The following is a 19,584-nucleotide window of genomic DNA, read 5'->3' on the forward strand; positions in this document are numbered from 1 at the left end:
AATATTCTGGCATACTTTCTCATATAGTAGCCCCATTATAAATATTGCCCCATTCACAGGAAGGGACTCATTCTGTGTCCACAACTGCCACATGAGTTAAAAAATATTAGTGGATCAGCAAATTGTTTAAATGATGCAATTACCACAATAATGACAAATTGAGGAAGCCCAGATTCTAGTCAAAGGAATAGTTTTGACGTCAATTATGAAAGTAAAACTATTTACACTTCTAAATGCAGGATATCAGAAGAACTTGTTGCTCAATTTGTTAGTACTTTATTCATCCACAAAACCCTTATGGTTTAAGGATGTTTCCACTTCTGCTCCAGGAACAGCATTGGGAAGGAATCCCCTCCCCTCCCCTGCCGAGAGCAGCACCATCTTGACTGCTGGCAAAAACCCTGCCAAACCAACTGGAGCCTGGGAAGCGGTGCTGGCTGCGCCATCATTCAAAAGGGCAAAGGATTTCCCAGAGGCAACTTAGCCAGATGTCTGCTTAGCCGGATGTCTGCTCCAGCACTCACAGAAGTTCCTCCCCTTGGGCAGGGCCGCATTCCTGCTTGTGGCTCCACTGTTTTTTTTTTTTTTTTTCCGGCCCAATCAAGCAAACTGATCAGAAAAACCGCAAAGCCAAATCGCAAGAGAAAAAGACTTTTTGAAGGGTTTGGATCCTGAAATTTAGTGGAGACACAGTTCCCACCCGGCCCACCAAAAATAAAAAAATACTGAAAGAATTCTCCCTTTTTTTCTACCTTTTTTCATTTGCATTTTTATATGTTCTTATTTTTTTTTGCCATTTTACCTACATCTTTTTTTTTAATGTTATGATTCTTTCCATTTTTTTTTCACTTTCTTTCTGTCATCCCTAGAAACAGTGACAGCACTGGGTACAGACTGGATTCAAAAGATATTTATATTGATACAGTCACCTGCTTTTTAATCTGTTGGTTCTTAACCCTAGTATTTCTTGTCTAAGATCTCACAATGTGTGTGATCTCCCCCCACCTTTTTTCTTTTTTTTGTTGTATATTTTTACTCTTTTTAAATTTTTATCATTGATCTCTCCTATATATACCTTCCTCTCTTCTTCATACCTTCTTCTTTTTTTTCTTTTTTTAAATTGTAATTAGTAAAAGGGTTACATGATATTTGCCAGATAGAAGGTGCATTAATTCACATACATTGATACCCTTTCACATGTCTTGGTCCCCATTACCCTCCCCCCCACACCTCCCACCCCTCTTGGTTTCCCCCCCTTCCCTATCATATTTCAAATAACCAAATACAAATAAATTCAATATACCATAAAACAAAGTGAGATACTATAACAATATGAGATAACCAAGGGACAGCAAAGGAGATGAGAGACAACATAGTACATTAAGGACAACAATCATTCATTATATGGCTTTTGTTTCAATATCCTGGAGGTCCTTTCAATTAGCTTCATACTATATGGCCTTATGTATCAAGATTTTGCTCTATTGCAGATCTCTGCTAGTAGAGCCCAAGGTTTCTACTGATTATGACAAATGAGGGAAACCATTGAGCCTAATTTCCTTTGAGTCTGGCTTACTTCACTTAATATGATTTTTTCTAAGCCTTCCATTTCCCAACAAATGGGGTGATGTCATTCTTTCTGACAGCAGCATAGAATTCCATTGTGTACAAATACCACAACTTGTTGATCCACTCATCAACTGAGGGACATCTAGGTTGGTTCCATATCTTTGCTATGGTGAATAATGCTGCAATGAACATTGTTGTGCTAGTGGATTTAGTATGCCCTTGTTTCTGGATGGTTGGGTAAATGCCAAGTAGTGGGATTGCTGGGTCATAGGGGAGCTCTATGTTTAGCCTTTTGAGGAACCACCATACTGCTTTCCATAGTGGTTGAACGAGTTTGCACTCCCACCAACAGTCATACCTTCTTCTTATTACTCTTCTTATTTTCATAAATTTTATCTTATTTCTTCTAAATTCTGTACTCAACTATTTTAGCTTTCTATTACCTTCGGTCAGTTATCCTCACTCTATCCCTTTTCTTCATTACTATATTAATCTTACACCCTATGTTACTCTTTTCTTACCTCCCTTCTTGTTTTTTATACTATTTTTCTATCTCTGGTCCTCTGTTCATCCTTTAACTTTTATAATGCATGGATCTACAGTTAATGGTTTTTGAGCAATATGTATATCTAGGTGTTCAATAATACTGCAGGTCTAGAGGGACTTAAATTGGATTGAGTGATCAGTGGTGGTATTAGATTTGTCTCTCAGTGCACAAAGAGAGAGAGAGTGATATTACCATTCTAAAATTGTGAACATCTATTGTCTGGCCAGCTAAAGAGCTCTAGGTTGGTTATATCTTAAAAATTGTAATCTTGTGCAGTATTAATCTTGCTTCCATTTTCAAATGGGCAGAACAAGAAAATCAAGAAAAATGGCAAATCAAGGAATAGCATCTCCCACCCAATATAAATGGCAAAGCTAGAGAAGAGTCCTCTAAATGCTATATAAATGCAATTGATAAACATCATTAATGAAAAGATTGAAACCATACAGAAAGAGATACGTGAGGAAGCCATATCTAAATGATATGAAAACATAAAGAAGGTGATACTTGAACGTGAGGAAGCCATAAAGGAGGCCATAATAAAGGATTTACAAAGAAAAATGGACTAATTCATAGAATCCACAAACAAAAAAATGACTGAATTCCAACAAATGTCCAATGAGAGTAAATCTACTGAGTTAACCACTCAAATGGAAATCAAGGAGATAAAGAAGTCCATACAAGATCTAAAACAAGAGATGCAAGGTATCAAAAATGAGCAATTGGAAGGGAGGCATATGAAGAATAAAGTACAAAGTATTGATTGCAGGTTAGACAATGAAGAAGAAAGAATCTCCAGTTTTGTCTTGCTCTCTAGCAACACCAGTATAAGAGGGACAGCCAGGGTCAGCTGCAGTCCCAAGGAGCGGAGCAAGAGGGTAAGAGTCGACAGCTCAGTCCACCACCCAATGACCGGAAAAAAACACGCCGTGAAAGCACAATAGGATTTCAAGTTTATTGTGTCAGGCACATAGTTAAATACTTTGGGGAAAAGCAGAAGTAGGAAAGAGGAAGAAGAGAGAACCAATAGAAAATAACTACGACATTGCTACCAAGGGCCAAGGCAGGTCTTAGGTTAAGTCGCTGGGTTGGGCCAAGCTGGAAAGGCCGCACATGGGCTAAGAGCATGCACATGGGAGAACCCAGTTATGCCACGTGAAACAGCACATGAGGCTAAAATGACCAACACCAAATAAGGGCCACGAGCTCAAAAGAGGTGAAAAGTTCCCAACAAATTGAAGATAATCTACTTTTTATAGAGAAAGAACAGAAAATTACTCAAACCAAATCTAAGAAATATGAGAGAATGCTTCAGGAGGTCCAAGATACAATTAAGAAACCTAATTTAAGGTTAATTGGTATTAAAGAAACTCTCGAGAAAGAGGTCAATGGTATTGGAAATATGCTTCAGGGAATCATCTCAGAGAACTTCCCAAATATCCAGAAGGGCAGGCCCAACCAGATACAAGAAGCTTTTAGAACCCCAAACAGTCCTGACAGGAAAAGTACATCCCACCGCACATTATAATCCAAACAGGATCAATAGAGACCAAAGAAAAGATCCTAAAAGCAGCCAGGCAGAAGAGAAGGAAAACAAATCAGAATAACCCCAGATTTCTCTGCAGAGACCATGTAAACAAGAAGAGATTGGAAGGATATATGTCAGGCCCTTAAGACAAATAACAACCAACCAAGAATACTGTACCAGCTAAGCTCACATTCATAACTGAGGGAACAATAAAAACCTTTCATTCCAAGGAAAAGTTGCAACATTACATAGCAACCAAACCAGCATTACAGAAAATTCTCAAAGATGTTCTACACATTGAAAACCAACACAAACGTGGTACTGATAAAGAAATGGCACCTAAAAATCATACCAGCTAAGTACTGCAAGGACTGTCAAGCCACAGGCCCTAAGAAAGCTTCTAAAAAGGGCAGGAACTAGTAAATAGTTTTCAATCCAAACTCCCAATGTCAATGCACTTAACTCTCCAATTAAATGGCCTAGACTGTCTAGTTGGATCAAAAAGCAAGATCCATCATTCTGCTGTCTTCAAGAGACACATCTTGCTCCCCAAACCAAACATCTTCTGAAAGTGAGAGGTTGGAATAAAGTTTATCAAGCTAACGGCCCCCATAAACAGGCTGGAGTTGCCATCCTCATAACAGATAAAATAGACTTCAAACTAAAATTAGTGAGAAAACACAAAGAAGGTTATTACATACTAATGAAGGGGGACATAGCCATCCTAAATATTTACACACCTAATCCCAAACACAGTGATTGTTGGTGACTATAACACACACTCTCACCTATAGACAGATCAACCAGGGAAAAACTCAACAGAAAAACCTCAGAATGAACAACTGTATAGACCAACTAGATCTAACAGACATCTGCAGATTATTCCATCAAGCAATATCACATTATACATTTTTTTCAGCAGCACATGGAACATTCCAAAATAGACCACATTTTAGGGCGTAAAGCAAACCTGTGCAGATTCAGAAACACTGAAATGATTCCCCTGCATTCTCTCAGACCACAAAGGCATCAAATTGGAACTGAACACCAAACTCCACCAACAAAAACCCTATAACTCATGGAGATGGAACAACACATTGTTGAATAACCAATGGTCATATAGGAGATCAGGACAGAAATTCAACAGTTTATGAAATTTAACAAAAAGGAGCACACAAAATACCAGCTCCTTTGGGACATAGCAAAGGTAGCACTCAGAAGAAAATTTATAGCTCTGAGTGCTTACATTAACAAATTGGAAAAATAACAAACCAACAATTTAAAGTCACACTTAAGCTCTTGGAAAAAGAGTGACAAACCAACCCTAATCCCAGTTGAAAAAAGCAATTTATTAAAATCAAAGCAGAATTAAATGAATTGGAGTCCAAAAAACTATAGAAAGAATCAACAAAACAAAGAGTTGGTTCTTTGAGAAAATTAACAAAATTGACAGACCCTTAGAAAATCTTACCCAAAAAAGGAGCACACCCAAATAATCAAAATCACAGATGAGAATGTAATATCACAACAGAAATTACCAAGATCCAGAGCATCATGAGTGAATACTTTTCAAACCTTTATGCCAACAAATTTGAGAATCTAGAAGAAATGGATATATTTATAGCCAATATTAACATACTCACACTGAACCAAGAAGACCTAATCCAACTAAACAGAACTATTTCAACCAAATAGAAATGTCAGTAAAAGACCTTCCATCCAAGAAAAGCCCAGGGCCAGATAGATTCCCAGCTGAATTCTATAAGGTCTTCAAAGCAGAGCTCACACCAATACACCCCAAGTTCTTCAACGAAAGAGCTTCTTGAAAATGAAGGCTCTTTGCCAAACTCATTCTATGAAGCCAGTATAACCCTCATCCCAAAACCAGACAGAGATTCATCAAAGAAAGAGAACTATAGACCCATTTCTTTGATGAATATTGATGTAAAACTTCTCAACAAAATACTGGCCAACCATCTTCAGCAACTCATCAAAAAAATTATACACTATGATCAAACAGGATTCATCACAGGAATGCAAAGCAGGTTCAACGTATGCAAATCAATTAATATAATTCAACACATCAACAGGAGCAAGGACAAGAATCACATGATTGTCTCAATAGATGCAGAAAAGGCATTTGACAAGATCCAACACCCCCTTATGTTAAAAGCTCTGGAGAAACTAGGAATCAATGGAACATTCCTCAGTATAATAAAGGCTGTGTATAAAAAACCCACACCTAGCATTATGTTTAAAGGCGAAAAGCTAAAGCCATTCCCTCTAAAGTCAGGAATGAGACAAGGATGTCTACTTCTCCACTCCTCTTTAACATAGTATTAGAATTCCTAGCCAGAGCAATAAGGCAAGGGCAAGGATGAAGTGGATCCAAATAGGGAGAGAGGAAGTGAAACTTTCCCTCTTTGCAAATGAGATGATTCTGTATTTAAAGAACCCTGTAGACTCCACTCCCAAGCTGCTTGACCTGATTCAAAATTTTGGCAAGATAGTAGGGTATAAAATTAAACCTCATACATCAACCACCTTTCTATATGCCAAAATGAGAGGAACGAGGCAACAATTAGGAAAGGAACTCCTTTTGCAATCGCCTAAAAAAAAGGTGCCTAGGAATTAACTTAACTAAGAATGTAAAGGACCTTTTTGATGAAAACTTTAAAACTCTGAAAAAGGAAATCAAAGCAGAACTGAGGAAATGGAAAAACTCCTATGTTCCTGGATTTGAAGAATTAACATTATGAAAATGGCAATCTTGCCAAGGGCTATCTACAAATTCAATGCAATACGCACCAATATCCCAATGTCATTCTTCAAAGAAATAGAAGAGGGAATTCAAAATTTTACATGGAATATTAAAAGACACAGTATAGCAAAAACAATTCTTAGCAGAAAGAACAGCGCAGGAGGAATTTCAATACCAAACTTTAGACTCTATCACGGAACTGTAGTGACCAAAACAGCTTGGTACTGGTACAAGAACGTCCTGAAGACCAATAGAATAGAACTGAGGACCCAGATATTAACCCACACCTAATCTTTGATAAGGGAGCCAAAAAAATAGAATGGAAGAAAGACAGCCTCTTCAACAAGTGGTGCTGGCAGAACTGGTTAAGCACCTGCAGAAAACTAACGTTGGATCGTTCTTTATCGCCCTGCACCAGTATTAACTCCAAATGAACCAAAGACCGTGAGGTAAAAGAAGATACACTAAAAACTTCACAAGAAGGAATAGGAAATACACTAGGTCTCCTTGGAACAGGTTGAATCTTTCTTAATAAGGAGCAAGAAACACAAGAAATTTGAGAAAGTCTGGAAAAGTGGGACTGTATTAAACTGCAGAGCTTCTGTAAGGCAAAGGACATAGCTAGCAAATTAACTAGAAAGACTAGAGTGGGAGAAGATCTGCACTAACCATACAATGGACAAAGGCCTCATATCTAAAATATATCAACAGCTCAAAAATTGAATCACTCCAAAACTAATCTCCAAATAAACAACCATCCCATTAATAGATGGGCCAAAGACTTAAAGAGTCTTCTCTGAAGAAAAAATAAGAATGGCCTATAGACATATGAAGAAATGCTTGACAACTCTGGCCATAAAAGAAATGCCAATCAAAACATCGTGTATAAATACCCCATCTTGTTGATCCACTCATCAACTGAGGGACATCTAGGTTGGTTCCATATCTTTGCTATGGTGAATAGTGCTGCAGTGAACATTGTTGTGCTAGTGGATTTAGTATGTCCTTGTTTCTGGACGATTGGGTAAATGCCAAGTAGTGGAATTGCTGGTCATAGGGGAGTTCTGTATTTTGTCTTTTGAGGAACTGCCATACTGCTTTTTATAGTGGTTGAATGAATTTGCACTCACACCAACAGTGTAGTAATGATCCCTCCTGGGCAAATCCCCTCCAGTATCTGTTGCATTAGATTTCTTTATCCTGTCCATTCTAACTGGAGTGAGGTGGAATCTTAGAGTTGTTTTGATTTGCATTTCTTTTTTTATTAAATATTTTTTTATTGTGATGAACAGAAGGGTTACATTTTATTCACCAGCTAGAAGGTGCATAACTTCACAAACATTGATACCCTTTATGACCAGAGATGTTGAGCATTTCTTCATGTGTCTATAGGCCATTCTTATTTCTTTAGAGAAGTATAACAACAAGTTTTAAGTGTGGTTTGAACTAATGAGGCTCAGCAGTACGTTTGTGTTATTTGGGGAATCATTTTACGGTGGAACAATTGATAAATATATTATTTAGTGTATCTATTATCTATGTGAAGTTTTAATTCTAGACATCTAGACATCTAATTCTAGACATCTGGTTATACTCTTATAGTCCTGGAGAAATTATAAAATGTGATCTATGGAAGGATTTATAATAGGTGTATTTTCAAATGTTCTACTTTGCCTGGTGCTGGTGACTGAAGCCTGCATTCGTATCTACTCAAGAGGCTGTGATCCGAGTATAACAGTTCAAAGCGAGCCTGGGCAGGAAATTTCGTGAGATTCTCATATCCAATTAACTTCTAGAAATCTAGAAGTGATGCTGTGGCTCAAAATGGTAGAGCACTGGCCTGAGCAAAAGAGCTACAGTGCCATCTAACACATGCTTTGTACTAATACAACTGTTTAGATTTCCAGCCCTTCATCAAACAGAAAGGACATATGGAACCTGAAACACAATGCTTCACAGAACACCAGAGACGTTAGAAATAGTTCTGGTTAATTCTAAGAATTCTATAATGTGGGGAGTAAAGTCAGAAAGGTGCAGGGTAATACCAATATACAAATGAGTATAATTGTAATCGGAATGCCTTAATTATAATAAGAAAGAGAGGTATTAGCCACAGCAAAGATATGAAACCAGCCCAGATGCCCCACAGTAGGTGATTGGATTACAAAGATGTGGTATTTATACACAATGGAATTCTATGCTATCATCAGAAAGACTGACATTACCCCATTCATAACGAAATGGAAAGACTTGGAAAAAACTATAGCATGTGAAGTAAGCCAGACACAAAGGAACATAGGCTCAATGGTTTCCCTCACTTGTAGTGATTAGTACAAACTTAGGACCCTCTTAGCAGAGGATTACAATATCTCAAAACCTAGATACATAAGGTTATATAGGATGAGGCAATATGAAAGGATCTCTAGGATATGGAAATAAGAGCAATATATTATGTGATTGTTGTTATTAATGTACTGGGTTGTTTTTCTTTTGTTGCCCTTTGGTTAAGTTCATATTGTTACAATATCTGACGTTGTTACCTTGTATATTGAATACAATAATATACAAGGTAACAACGTCAGATATTGTATATTGTATACAATATACAAGGTAACAAAGGAGGGAAATGGGGACAAAAAATATGAGAAGGGGTATCAATGTGTGAGAAGTAATTCACCCTTTATCTGACAAATATAACTGTAACCCCTCTATACATTACAATAAAAATAAAATAATGAAAAAGAAATGGAGGTATTAGGTATAATTTGGATTGAAAGAAGTAAAATGCTATTGCTTTTTGGAGACTGAAAAAAATGTTTCAAGAAGAAAAATGCATTGAAGTAAGTTTGAAGTCAGTATGCTGAGAAGCAGAGTTCTCAGATGGCAGAGAAGGCAGTACACATTATCTAAGTGAAAGAAACCAAAGACATGCAAACAGGTTTGATCTTGAGGATGAGCAATACTGATACAGTCACATGGCCTGCAAGAAAATCATTGGTAGCAAGGATAGGAAAAGGACCTAGCAAATATTATAAGTAGATTGGAAGTTTTTGGTAACAATGCCTGATGCTGCAGTTCAAGTCCTTTTGACAGCATGTTATAGCTGGGTGAATAGTACACTGCCAAGTGTATGCTTTGGGAGAACTGAAGCAGAGAGAATTAGCACTAGAACAGTCTACAGAGTGCTGATGAATGGAGGATGACTTTCTCCTCTGCTGCTTACATAAATCCTGCATGGTGGACATGTAGGGATAAATAGAAGCAACAATGCCTTTTGAGGTCAACAGTGAGTAGGCAAGGAAGCACTAAAATTTGCTTAGAAACCAGAGTTAGGAATATGTATGTGTATATATGTACACACACACACACACACACACACACACACACACACACACACACACACACAAATGTATATATACAAGACCTTGGATTCCAGAATTCTTTTCGGAAGTGTGGGCACTCCTGAGATATTAGAATGGAAATCATTTATCTACAACTAAGAATGAACAGGCTAAAAACAGAAATATTGCTCCATGTTTTTATTGTTAAAATATACTTTTTGAAGACTACTAATTATTTGAGAAAAATTGGCCCAATTTGATTTCAGTCAGCATCTGTTCTTTCTGTAAGGCAAGCACACTGATATTTGGTTGATGAAGTTATATCAGGTCATTCTGAACTTTGCAAAAATAAATCTGTCATTTTTACTCTAATTAATGTTGAGATAATGAGAATTCAAAAGTTATACTGAGTGGAAATCAATTTGAACATTTTCCTCTTTTTAAATGAGCTACTTTTTGAGGACTTGACTACATGCTCATAAATTAAAACACCTAAATACCTAATCTTAATGTTTTGACTTAAATTCAGAATACATTTCTGGTGAATGTAACTGTAACCCCTCTATAAATTACTCTGACAATAAAAAATAAAAAATTAAAATAATTCAATATACATTTTTTCAGTTTTTTATTGTAATAGAAGGGTTACAATTATATTCACCAGATAGAAGGTAATACCCCCAAACCCCTCCCCTAATTTTGTTTTCTCCCCTTCCCTTTCCTATTTCAAATAAACAAATAATCGCATATACAATATACCAGGTAACAAGGTAAGATACTGTAATAATGTGAGAATAACTAAGGGACAACAGAAGAGATTAGAAATAAATAGTACATTAAGAACAACAATCCCACATTATATGGCTCTTGTTTCCATATCCTGGAGGTCCTTTCATTTAGCCTCATCCTATATGGTGTTGTGTATCTAGGTTTTGCTCTATTGCAATCCTTTGCTAGGAGTCCTAGGTGTGTACTAATTATTAAAAATGAGGGAAAACATTGAGCCTATGTTCCTTTGGATCTGGCTTATCACTTAATATGATTTTTTCCAAGTCCTTCCATTTCATTATGAATGTCCTTGTTTCTGGAAGATTGGATAAATACCAAGTAGTGGAATTGTTGGGTTCTAGGGGATCTCTATGTTTAGTCTTTTGAGGAAACACCACACTTCTTTCCATAGTGGTTGAACGAGTTTACACTCCTACCAACAGTGCAGTGGTGATCCCTCCTGGCCACATCCCCTCTAGCATATGTTGTTATTAGATTTCTTGATGATGGCCATTCCAACTGGAGTGAGGTAAAATCTCAGAGATGTTTTGATTTGCATTTCTTTTATGGCCAGAGATGTGGAGCATTTCTTCATGTGTCATAGGCCATTCTCATGTCTTTTTCAGAGATGTCTCTCTTTAAGTCTTTGTCCTATCTTTTAATGAGATGGTTGTCTCTTTGAAGATTAGTTTTGGAGTGATTTAGTTCTTTTAGCTGTTTATATATTTTTATATGAAGCCATTGTCAATATACCTTTTTATTTTACTTTATAATTTAATGTTTTTCCCCCCTCAAGGCTAGCATTCCATTTGAGCCATAGCACCACCTGTGTTTCTGCTTCTGTTTCTGTGGCATTGAGGAATTGAACCCAGGGCATAATGCATGCTAGACAAGCATTGTACATCTAAGCCATATCCTCAGCCCCCATTATTTAAGACTTTTTGTGCCAGCACTCGGGCTTGAATTCTTGCTTGGCTTTGTGGTATAAGGTTTAAGACTAATACTCTAACACTTGATCCATGCCTCCACTTCCTGCTTTTTGCTGGTTAATGGGAGATAAAAGACTCATAGTTTTGTCATCCTGAGCTGACTTCCAAAGGTGATCTTCTGATCTTAGCTTCCTGAATAGTAGGATTACAGTATTGAGCCAATGGCACCCACTTTACCTTTACACAATTATGAATTTGTATCAGCCTTAAGTACTGAAAATTTGCTATTCTTTTAAGAACCTCGCAGTATTGTTGGCTGTTCTGGAGATAAAGCCTTGTAAATATTTCTGCCTGGGCTGGCATCAAATCAAGATCTTTCAGAACTAGAGCCACACCATTTCCAGCTTTTTTCTATGTATGTTTTCATGCATGCTAGGCAAGCACTCTACCACTATGCCAAACTCACAGCCCTAAATGGAAGTATTTTAAAACACAACTGTGGATGTAGAGATGTGGAGACACATATACACACAGAAACATAATAAGAAGACTAAATTATCATTAAGACTGGTAGCTCTTTGTATAACACATAGAAGGATTGTATATTCTGTATATTACTTGAAGTTAAGCATAATTGTATGACAGTGTGTGTGTGTGTGTGTGTGTGTGTGTGTGTGTGTGTGTGTGTGTGTTAATTCTGGAGCTTGAACTCAGGGCCTGGGCATTGTTCCGCTTGAGCCACAGCTCCACTTCTAACTTTCTGCTGTTTTATTGGAGACCAGAGTCTCACCAACTTCCTTGCTTCTGTCACCTACAAGCCTTAGATCTCAATTTCCTGTAGCTAGAATGATGTGAATGAATGACCAGTACCAAGCTAATGTTATGAATTTTGAAAGAAATGAAATATGAAAAATGAAAAAAGTAAGCCAGATTCAAAGGAACTTAGGCTCAATGGCTTCCCTCATTTGTCATAATCAGTAGAAACCTTGGGCTCTCCTAGCAGAGATTTGCAATAGAGCAAAACCTTGATACAAAAGGCCATATAGTAGAACGCTAAATGAAAGGATCTCTAGGACATAGAAACATAAGCCATATAATGAATGATTGTTGTTCTTAAGGTACTATGTTATCTCTCATCTCTTTTGCTGTCCCTTGGTTATCTCATATTGTTACAGTATCTCACTTTGTTACCTGATATATCGGATATATTTGTATTTGGTTATTTGAAATTGGATAGGGAACGGGGAAAAACAAGATGAGGGGTGGGGGTGGGGGGAGGGAAATGGGGACCAAGACATGTGAAAGGGTATCAATGTATGGGAATTAATGCACCATCTATCTGGCAAATATCATGTAAGCCTTCTTTTAATTACAATAAAAATATATGAAAAAAGTTATAAAGATGAAAAAAAATTTTCAGGTGGAATAATTTAATTTCTTACTTTAAATAAATAGACCATTCAAGTAACCTCCTTTCCTAGCATGAAGATTATTGCCATAAAGGACATAGATAGAAAGTTAAATAGAAAACCCACAGTGGGAGAAGATCTTCACTAGCCATACAACAGACAAGTGCCTCATACCTAAATATGCCTATAGGTCAAAAAATTGAATCTCTTAAAAACAAGCTCTGAAATAAACAACCATTAAATTAAAAGTGGGTTAAAGACTTAAAGATAAACTTCTCTGAAGAGGAAATAAAAGTTGCCTGTAGACACATAAAGAAATATCATGAAAGAAATGCAAATCAAAACAACTTTGAGATTCCACCCCACTCCAGTTAGAATGGCTATGATCAAGAAATCTAATAAGAGCAGATGCTGGTGGGGATGTGGCCAGAAGGGATCATTACTATGCTGTTGGTGAGAGTGTAAACACATTCAGCCACTTTGGAAAGCAGTATGGCAATTACTCCAAAAACTAAACATATAGTTCTCCTATGACCAAGCAATTCCACTCCTTGGCATTTACCAAAATGTCCAGGAACAAAGGCATACTAAAGCTACTAGCACAACAATGTTCACTGCAGCATTGTTTACCATAGCTAAGATATGGAACCATCCCAGATGCCCCTCAATAGATGAATAGATCAAGAAGATTGGTATTTATACACAATGGAATTTTATGCTGCCACCAGAAAGAATGACATCATCCCATTCATAAGGAAATGGAAAGACTTGGAAAAAACCATATTAAGTGAAGTACACCAGATCCAAAGGAACATAGGCTTAATGGTTTACACCATTTGTAATAATTAATACACATCTAGGACTCTCCTAGCAGAGGATCATAATGCCTCAAAAGGTATGTACATGTGGTCATACAGGATGAGATTAATTAACTGAACTCTAGGTTATGGAAACAAGAGGTTTACCTTTGTAATTGTTGTTACCACTGTACTATGTATAGTTTTTTCCCCTTATGGTTAATCTCATGTTATTACTGTATCTGAATTTGTTACCTGGTGTGTTGTATATCTGTTCATTTGTTTATTTGAAATAGGTAAGGGAATGAAAGGGGCGAAAACAAGATGATTGGGAGGGGGGAGGGAAAGGGGGCCAAAAACATGAGGAGTATCAATGTTCAAGAAGTAATGCATCCACTACCTGACAAATGTAACTGCAACCCCTCTATATACTACTCCAACAATAAAAAAATATAGAATAAAATATATAAATAAAAATATAAATAAAAATAAAAATATAGAATAAAAAAATAGAATAGCAAGCAAACAGAAATTCTAACTTCTTGCATATTTACTTCCTAAAACATAGGAAACCTAGGTTGTATTTCTAAATGTCTTATTCATACTAAGAGAAAATGTGTTTAAATGTCCACAAAATAATAGATATTAAATAAATATGCATGAAAGATAAATTTTGTATTAAGTATTTATACAAATATGCTAGTTTTTAGGAATACTGTTAATGGAGATACAGAGTGGCACATTCTTAGGATACATATTCCACCAGGGATTCTATCTAAACTATTTTTGGATTTGTGCTCTGATGTGATTTGTTTTATGTACATAGATGATTTTCCAGCATGCCTTGCTTATGATGCAGCTACTAGACTTAATTAAAAATTATTGAGTTCTCACCCTTTCAAATTAAGTGTATGACACATATCTGAAGGCAATCATAAATTTTAGCTTCTGAAACATTTTATGACCTTTCTGTGTGAAGCATTTGTCTGTAGAAATAATGATCTATCAGGATTTTGCAAACAAAGCAAAATCCTTGCCATGTGACTCTGGGGGTGAAAAGTCACTCATTACTAGTCACACAGCAAGTGTCTGCAGAGTATAATGGATTTACAGGAAGCAGGGTGACCACAGATTTAATTTTAATGAACCACAAGACATAATCTGAGCTAATAGAGTTTGAAGTCTCAATATCATCTAGACAACATTCAAGCTATTGTTTGACAACACAGGGAATATGAGCATCTCTGTAAAGTTTCAACTTCTAAAGATCTAGAAACTTTTTTTTAGAACAAGCAGTTATGTTGGTTTTAAAACATGGGAGGGGTAATAATATTCAACAAGAAAAGTACTCACTACCTTACGTATGTAACTGTAACCCCTCCATACATCACCCTGAAAATAAAATTACATTAAAAAAGACAATAGGATATCAAGATAAGATACTGTAACAATATGAGAATAACTGAGGGACAACAAAAGAGATGAGAAATAACATAACATTAAGAACAACAATCCCACATTACATGGCTCTTGTTTCCATATCCTGGAGGTCCTTTCATTTAGCTTCATCCTATATGGCCTAGTGTATCTAGGGTTTTTCTTTCTTTCTTTCTTTTTTTTTTTTTGCCAGTCCTGGGCTTGAGCTCAGGGCCTGAGCACTGTTCTTGGATTTTCTCAAGGCTAGAGTTCCATAACTTGAGCCTTTGTAATAGGAAAGGGAAGGGGGGAAAACAGGATGAGGGGAGGGGGTAAGGGGAAGGTAATAGGGACAAAAACATGAAGAGGGGTATCAATGTATGTGAAGTAATGCACCCTCTGTCTGGTGAATATAACTGTAACCCTTCTATTAATTACAATAAAAATGTAAAAAACGACAACAGGAAAACAATTTGGCAATCTATGAAGAAGTGTCTTTGAAAAATTTCTCAGATAATTTCAAATGCAGCAGTGGTACTTACTAGAAACTGTTGAAAATGACCTATACAAGTTGTAGGTGGGGACGGAGAGAAAAACTGGGAAATAGTAAAGAGGAGACATTGCCCGAAAGAGAAATGTACTCCTTATAAGACTTATGTCCCTGTAACCCCTATATATATCACCTTTGCAACAATAATAACAAGCATGAAAAAATGTCATAATGTATCATTCCATTCAGTCTAAATAAAAATAGTGCAGAGCCACTTGGAAAAGAAATGGAAGTCCTTTCCAAAGCTGGTAGCTTTACCTTCATCACCCACATAGGCCAGAATGGAGCGTGCACGAATCTGTTTCCCTTCGGTCGTTTTTCCTGAGCAGGTGTGTGAGCAGGAGGACCAGGAAGACCAGGAGCTGAGCACGCAGTCCTTTGGGCATGGGGCATCACAGGCCACAGGGATGGGGAAGATGGCATCTCTGCACAGCTGCCTGTCCACTTCTTCTCCTGGGAAAGATACCATCGTCAGCCATCTTTCATTGTTAAATAAATCAAAACAAGCAGTGGAAACCAGATGGGTATCCTGGTCAATTAGATGATTCATCTTTTGTTCATTCTTAATAAAGAGCAAAAACCAAAGGAGAAAGATGTATCATAGAAGTTAAAAAATAATCCCCAGAAAAAGAGTGCGGGAGCGTGCGCACACACGTCCCTAAACAAAGCAAGCTGCCTTTATTAACAGAAACATACATTTGTAGATTGAACATATTTTTATTCTACAGATCTGACCATAAGTGGTGTTTATTCCTACAGCCTACAATGCAATAAGGCATTTCTACAATACGTCCCCTTTTCATTTCCTTGTTGATGTACTATAATTTATAGAGAATAATTTCACCTATAGCAGTTACCACTCAGAGACATATTTATTTATAAATGCTCTTTTTTGTCCCGGAGAAGATATTTTTTGTATATTTGGCCACCTTTTTTTTTTTTTTTGCCAGTCCTGGGCTTGAGCTCAAGGCCTGAGCGCTGTCCTTGGACTTTCTCAAAGCTAGAGCTCTACCACTTGAGCCTCTGCACCACTTTCGACTTTTTTTTTTGTATGTATGTGGTACCAAGGAATCGAACCCCGGTCATTGTGCATGCTAGGCAAGCACTTTAACCACTAGGCCAAACTCCCAGCCCTTGGCCACCTTTTTATCATTGAAAAACTTTGTTTATTTGAAATCACCAGGAAATGTAAATGCAAAACCTTATTAAAATCCCACTGCTTAAGGGGTTTACATAAGAGAAGGGGAAAAAAAAAGATCAGAAAAACCATGCCAGATGAAAGAAGGTGCCATTTCAATGTTAAAACCCATCAATGCAACAGCGATACTCATTAGACACTATTTGAAATGAACTTTACATCTTGGAGTGGTGGGGTAGGGAATTATTGGGGAGGGAAAGCAGAAGGAAATAAGGGGGTAACACTGTTCAAAAAGAAAAGCACTCATTATCTTACTTATGTAACAGTAACTCTTCTGTATATCACCTTTTCAATAAATTAAATGGATACAAAAATGTGATATATATATGGAATTCTACATGGCCAACAGACAAGAAAAAATAATGGCATTCACAGGGAAGTGGATGAATCTAGAATGAATCATGTTGAGCAAGACAAGTCAAGACCAAAGGAACAAAGGCGCATGGGATCCTTAATATATGGCTATTAGATCCAAAGAGTTCAAGAGCGAGGACTCAATATTTGCGTACCCAATGCTATGGACATGGTATTGGAAATATAAACACAACTACATAGACATAAAAATTTATGACTCTATAGATATAGATTACATAGATTACATAGATTAATATGTATCTATGACATACAAACCCTCAGCCTAATTTTAATTATGTTGTAAAATCTAAGTGCCAGTGATTGTATATAGAGATTTCCTTCTTGAACACTTTTTTTTTGTTAAATATGTCATTTGAAATATGATGTAAAACCACTGTAAATAAATTCTTTAATAAAAATACTTATAAAATATATATTTAACAATTTTCATTAAAAACAAAAAAATGAAAAAAAGCAAAACAAGCAAAACAAAAACATTCATCAGTTGTCAGGCACTGGAGGCTCATGCCTGTAAACCTACCTACTTAGGAGGCTGAGAACTGAGGATCTTGGTTCAAAGCCATCTTGGGCAGGAAAGTCCATGAAGCACTTTATTATTAGCATATTTATTATGAAGGTGATGAACAGAAGGGATACAGTTACATAAATAAGGTAATGAGTCCATGTTTTTGAACCCTGTAGCCCCTCCCTCATTTTCTACCACTTTCCCCTCCCCAGTTCCCTCTCCCTGAAATGGTTATGTTCATTGTTGCATTAGTTCACTCTTTGTCCTGCTGTTTCTGTAATTCCTTTTCCCTTCTGTCAGATAGACTTATATACAAGAGTAAGGGTACAGAAAAGTTAAAAAATAGACATGAAACTCTTATCTGAAATTAAACACCAAAAAACTGGAAGTGCTCTTGTGGCTCGAAGTAGTTGAACTCTAACCTTGAGCAAAAGAACTTAGTACACAGGCTCTGAGTTCAAGCCCCATGATTAATAAGAACAAAACAAAACAAAAAAACACCTCAGCAATTGTTTCTACAGCTCTCCAAGTCAATATCAAATTTCAAAATACCTTACACGATGATACATAACCAGCTCTTATCCTCTACCTCCAGACTTACTTCATTCTACCCTCTCCCTTTAAAAGCTCTAGAGATTAGCAAAATAATTCATTTTTTGTAAATGAGTAAATGAATTTGAAAACTATGATGCACCAATGACAATGTTATTACTTTTCATAAATTACACAGAAAAAAATTTTAAAAATGACAAATGTTGTCCACAGATGAAGAAATGTCTGATACAAAATTCTAAACTCTTTTTGCTTAGCTGGTCTATTAAATATGTCAATGGAACAGAATGAAGCAATAAACCTCATACAGCCGCACATATTTCTGCTATTTCACCATAGTATTTCTGCTATTTCACAATATATAACCATAGTTCTGGGTGAATATCTTAAGAATGTGGATCTTTAATCAACATTTAGGTGAGAAAGGATGAGTACTGACTGCGTGTTCTCTATTAGACAATTACTAGCTATTAGACAAGTAACTCCAACTATTTCCCCTGATGAGGGACTGGAAGTATCATTTCATATCCACTCCCTTCTGCACTTATTTCAAAAACAAGACAGAAAACAAGAAGTCAATTGGAAATGTTTTAACATGTTAATAGCTACTACATGGCAGGCCCTTTCCTTATTAGACAAAATCAGAAATCAATTGAAGTGCATTTATGTGTTAATAGCCACTAGTCTGTAAGGTCTTAAATCATTACACTCTCTCACTATTAAGTAGAAGAGGTTTACTAAAATTGCAGTTGAGTTGACAGTTTATCTTCCTTCTTTTGGGGTCTGATCTCATCTGACCTGTACATTCTTTTTTTTTTTAAATTAGCATTAGGGTTAAGATATGCAATAAAACAATATGATATATAGGAAGTTAGATAAATAAGCAAGAGGGTAACAAAATCACTATTGCATAGGGCATTTGATATTTCAGGATGGATATGATGCTTTTGTTTTTTTTCTTTAGCATTTGCCCTTTTGCATTCTTGCTTCCAGCATTCCATGGAAAGTAAGGAAAGTTTGAGACTGTAGGCTATAATCAAGAAGAATTACAGTGTTATAAATCTTTCTAAAAGTGAGTCTACCATTTCTACTCAGAAATATTTAAGTGATTCAGCAGCAAGTGGGAGATGGCCATAAGTGTGTTATTAGATTAGGATGCAGGCTATGCATGATGGATTCCTGTCTGTTGGAGTGCAAACAAAAGGAGCACACAATTTTGACCTTCCTTGACTTTCAAGATACTCAAAAACCTCACATTAGCCTTTCCATACACATCTTGCTCTGTCTCCCTGGTATATTGTCCTACAGGCACATTCTTTCCTGTAGAAAGCATTCTTCA

At 36.5% G+C, this 19,584-nt stretch overlaps 1 protein-coding gene across 1 annotated transcript in view; it reads right to left on the minus strand.

Moving 5' to 3' along the window:
* Nucleotides 1-19,584, minus strand: part of Thsd7a (thrombospondin type 1 domain containing 7A) — a 200,063-nt gene that overhangs the window by 81,098 nt on the left and 99,381 nt on the right. The window contains exon 6 of the mRNA XM_090333170.1: nucleotides 15,874-16,068. Coding sequence (XP_090189296.1) covers nucleotides 15,874-16,068 — 195 coding nt within the window. The remainder of the gene's footprint in view (nucleotides 1-15,873; nucleotides 16,069-19,584) is intronic.

Source organism: Megascapheus bottae, chromosome 5 (genome assembly GCF_031878675.1).
Source record: "Megascapheus bottae isolate mThoBot1 chromosome 5, mThoBot2.hap1, whole genome shotgun sequence".
Lineage (NCBI taxonomy): Eukaryota > Metazoa > Chordata > Mammalia > Rodentia > Geomyidae > Megascapheus > Megascapheus bottae.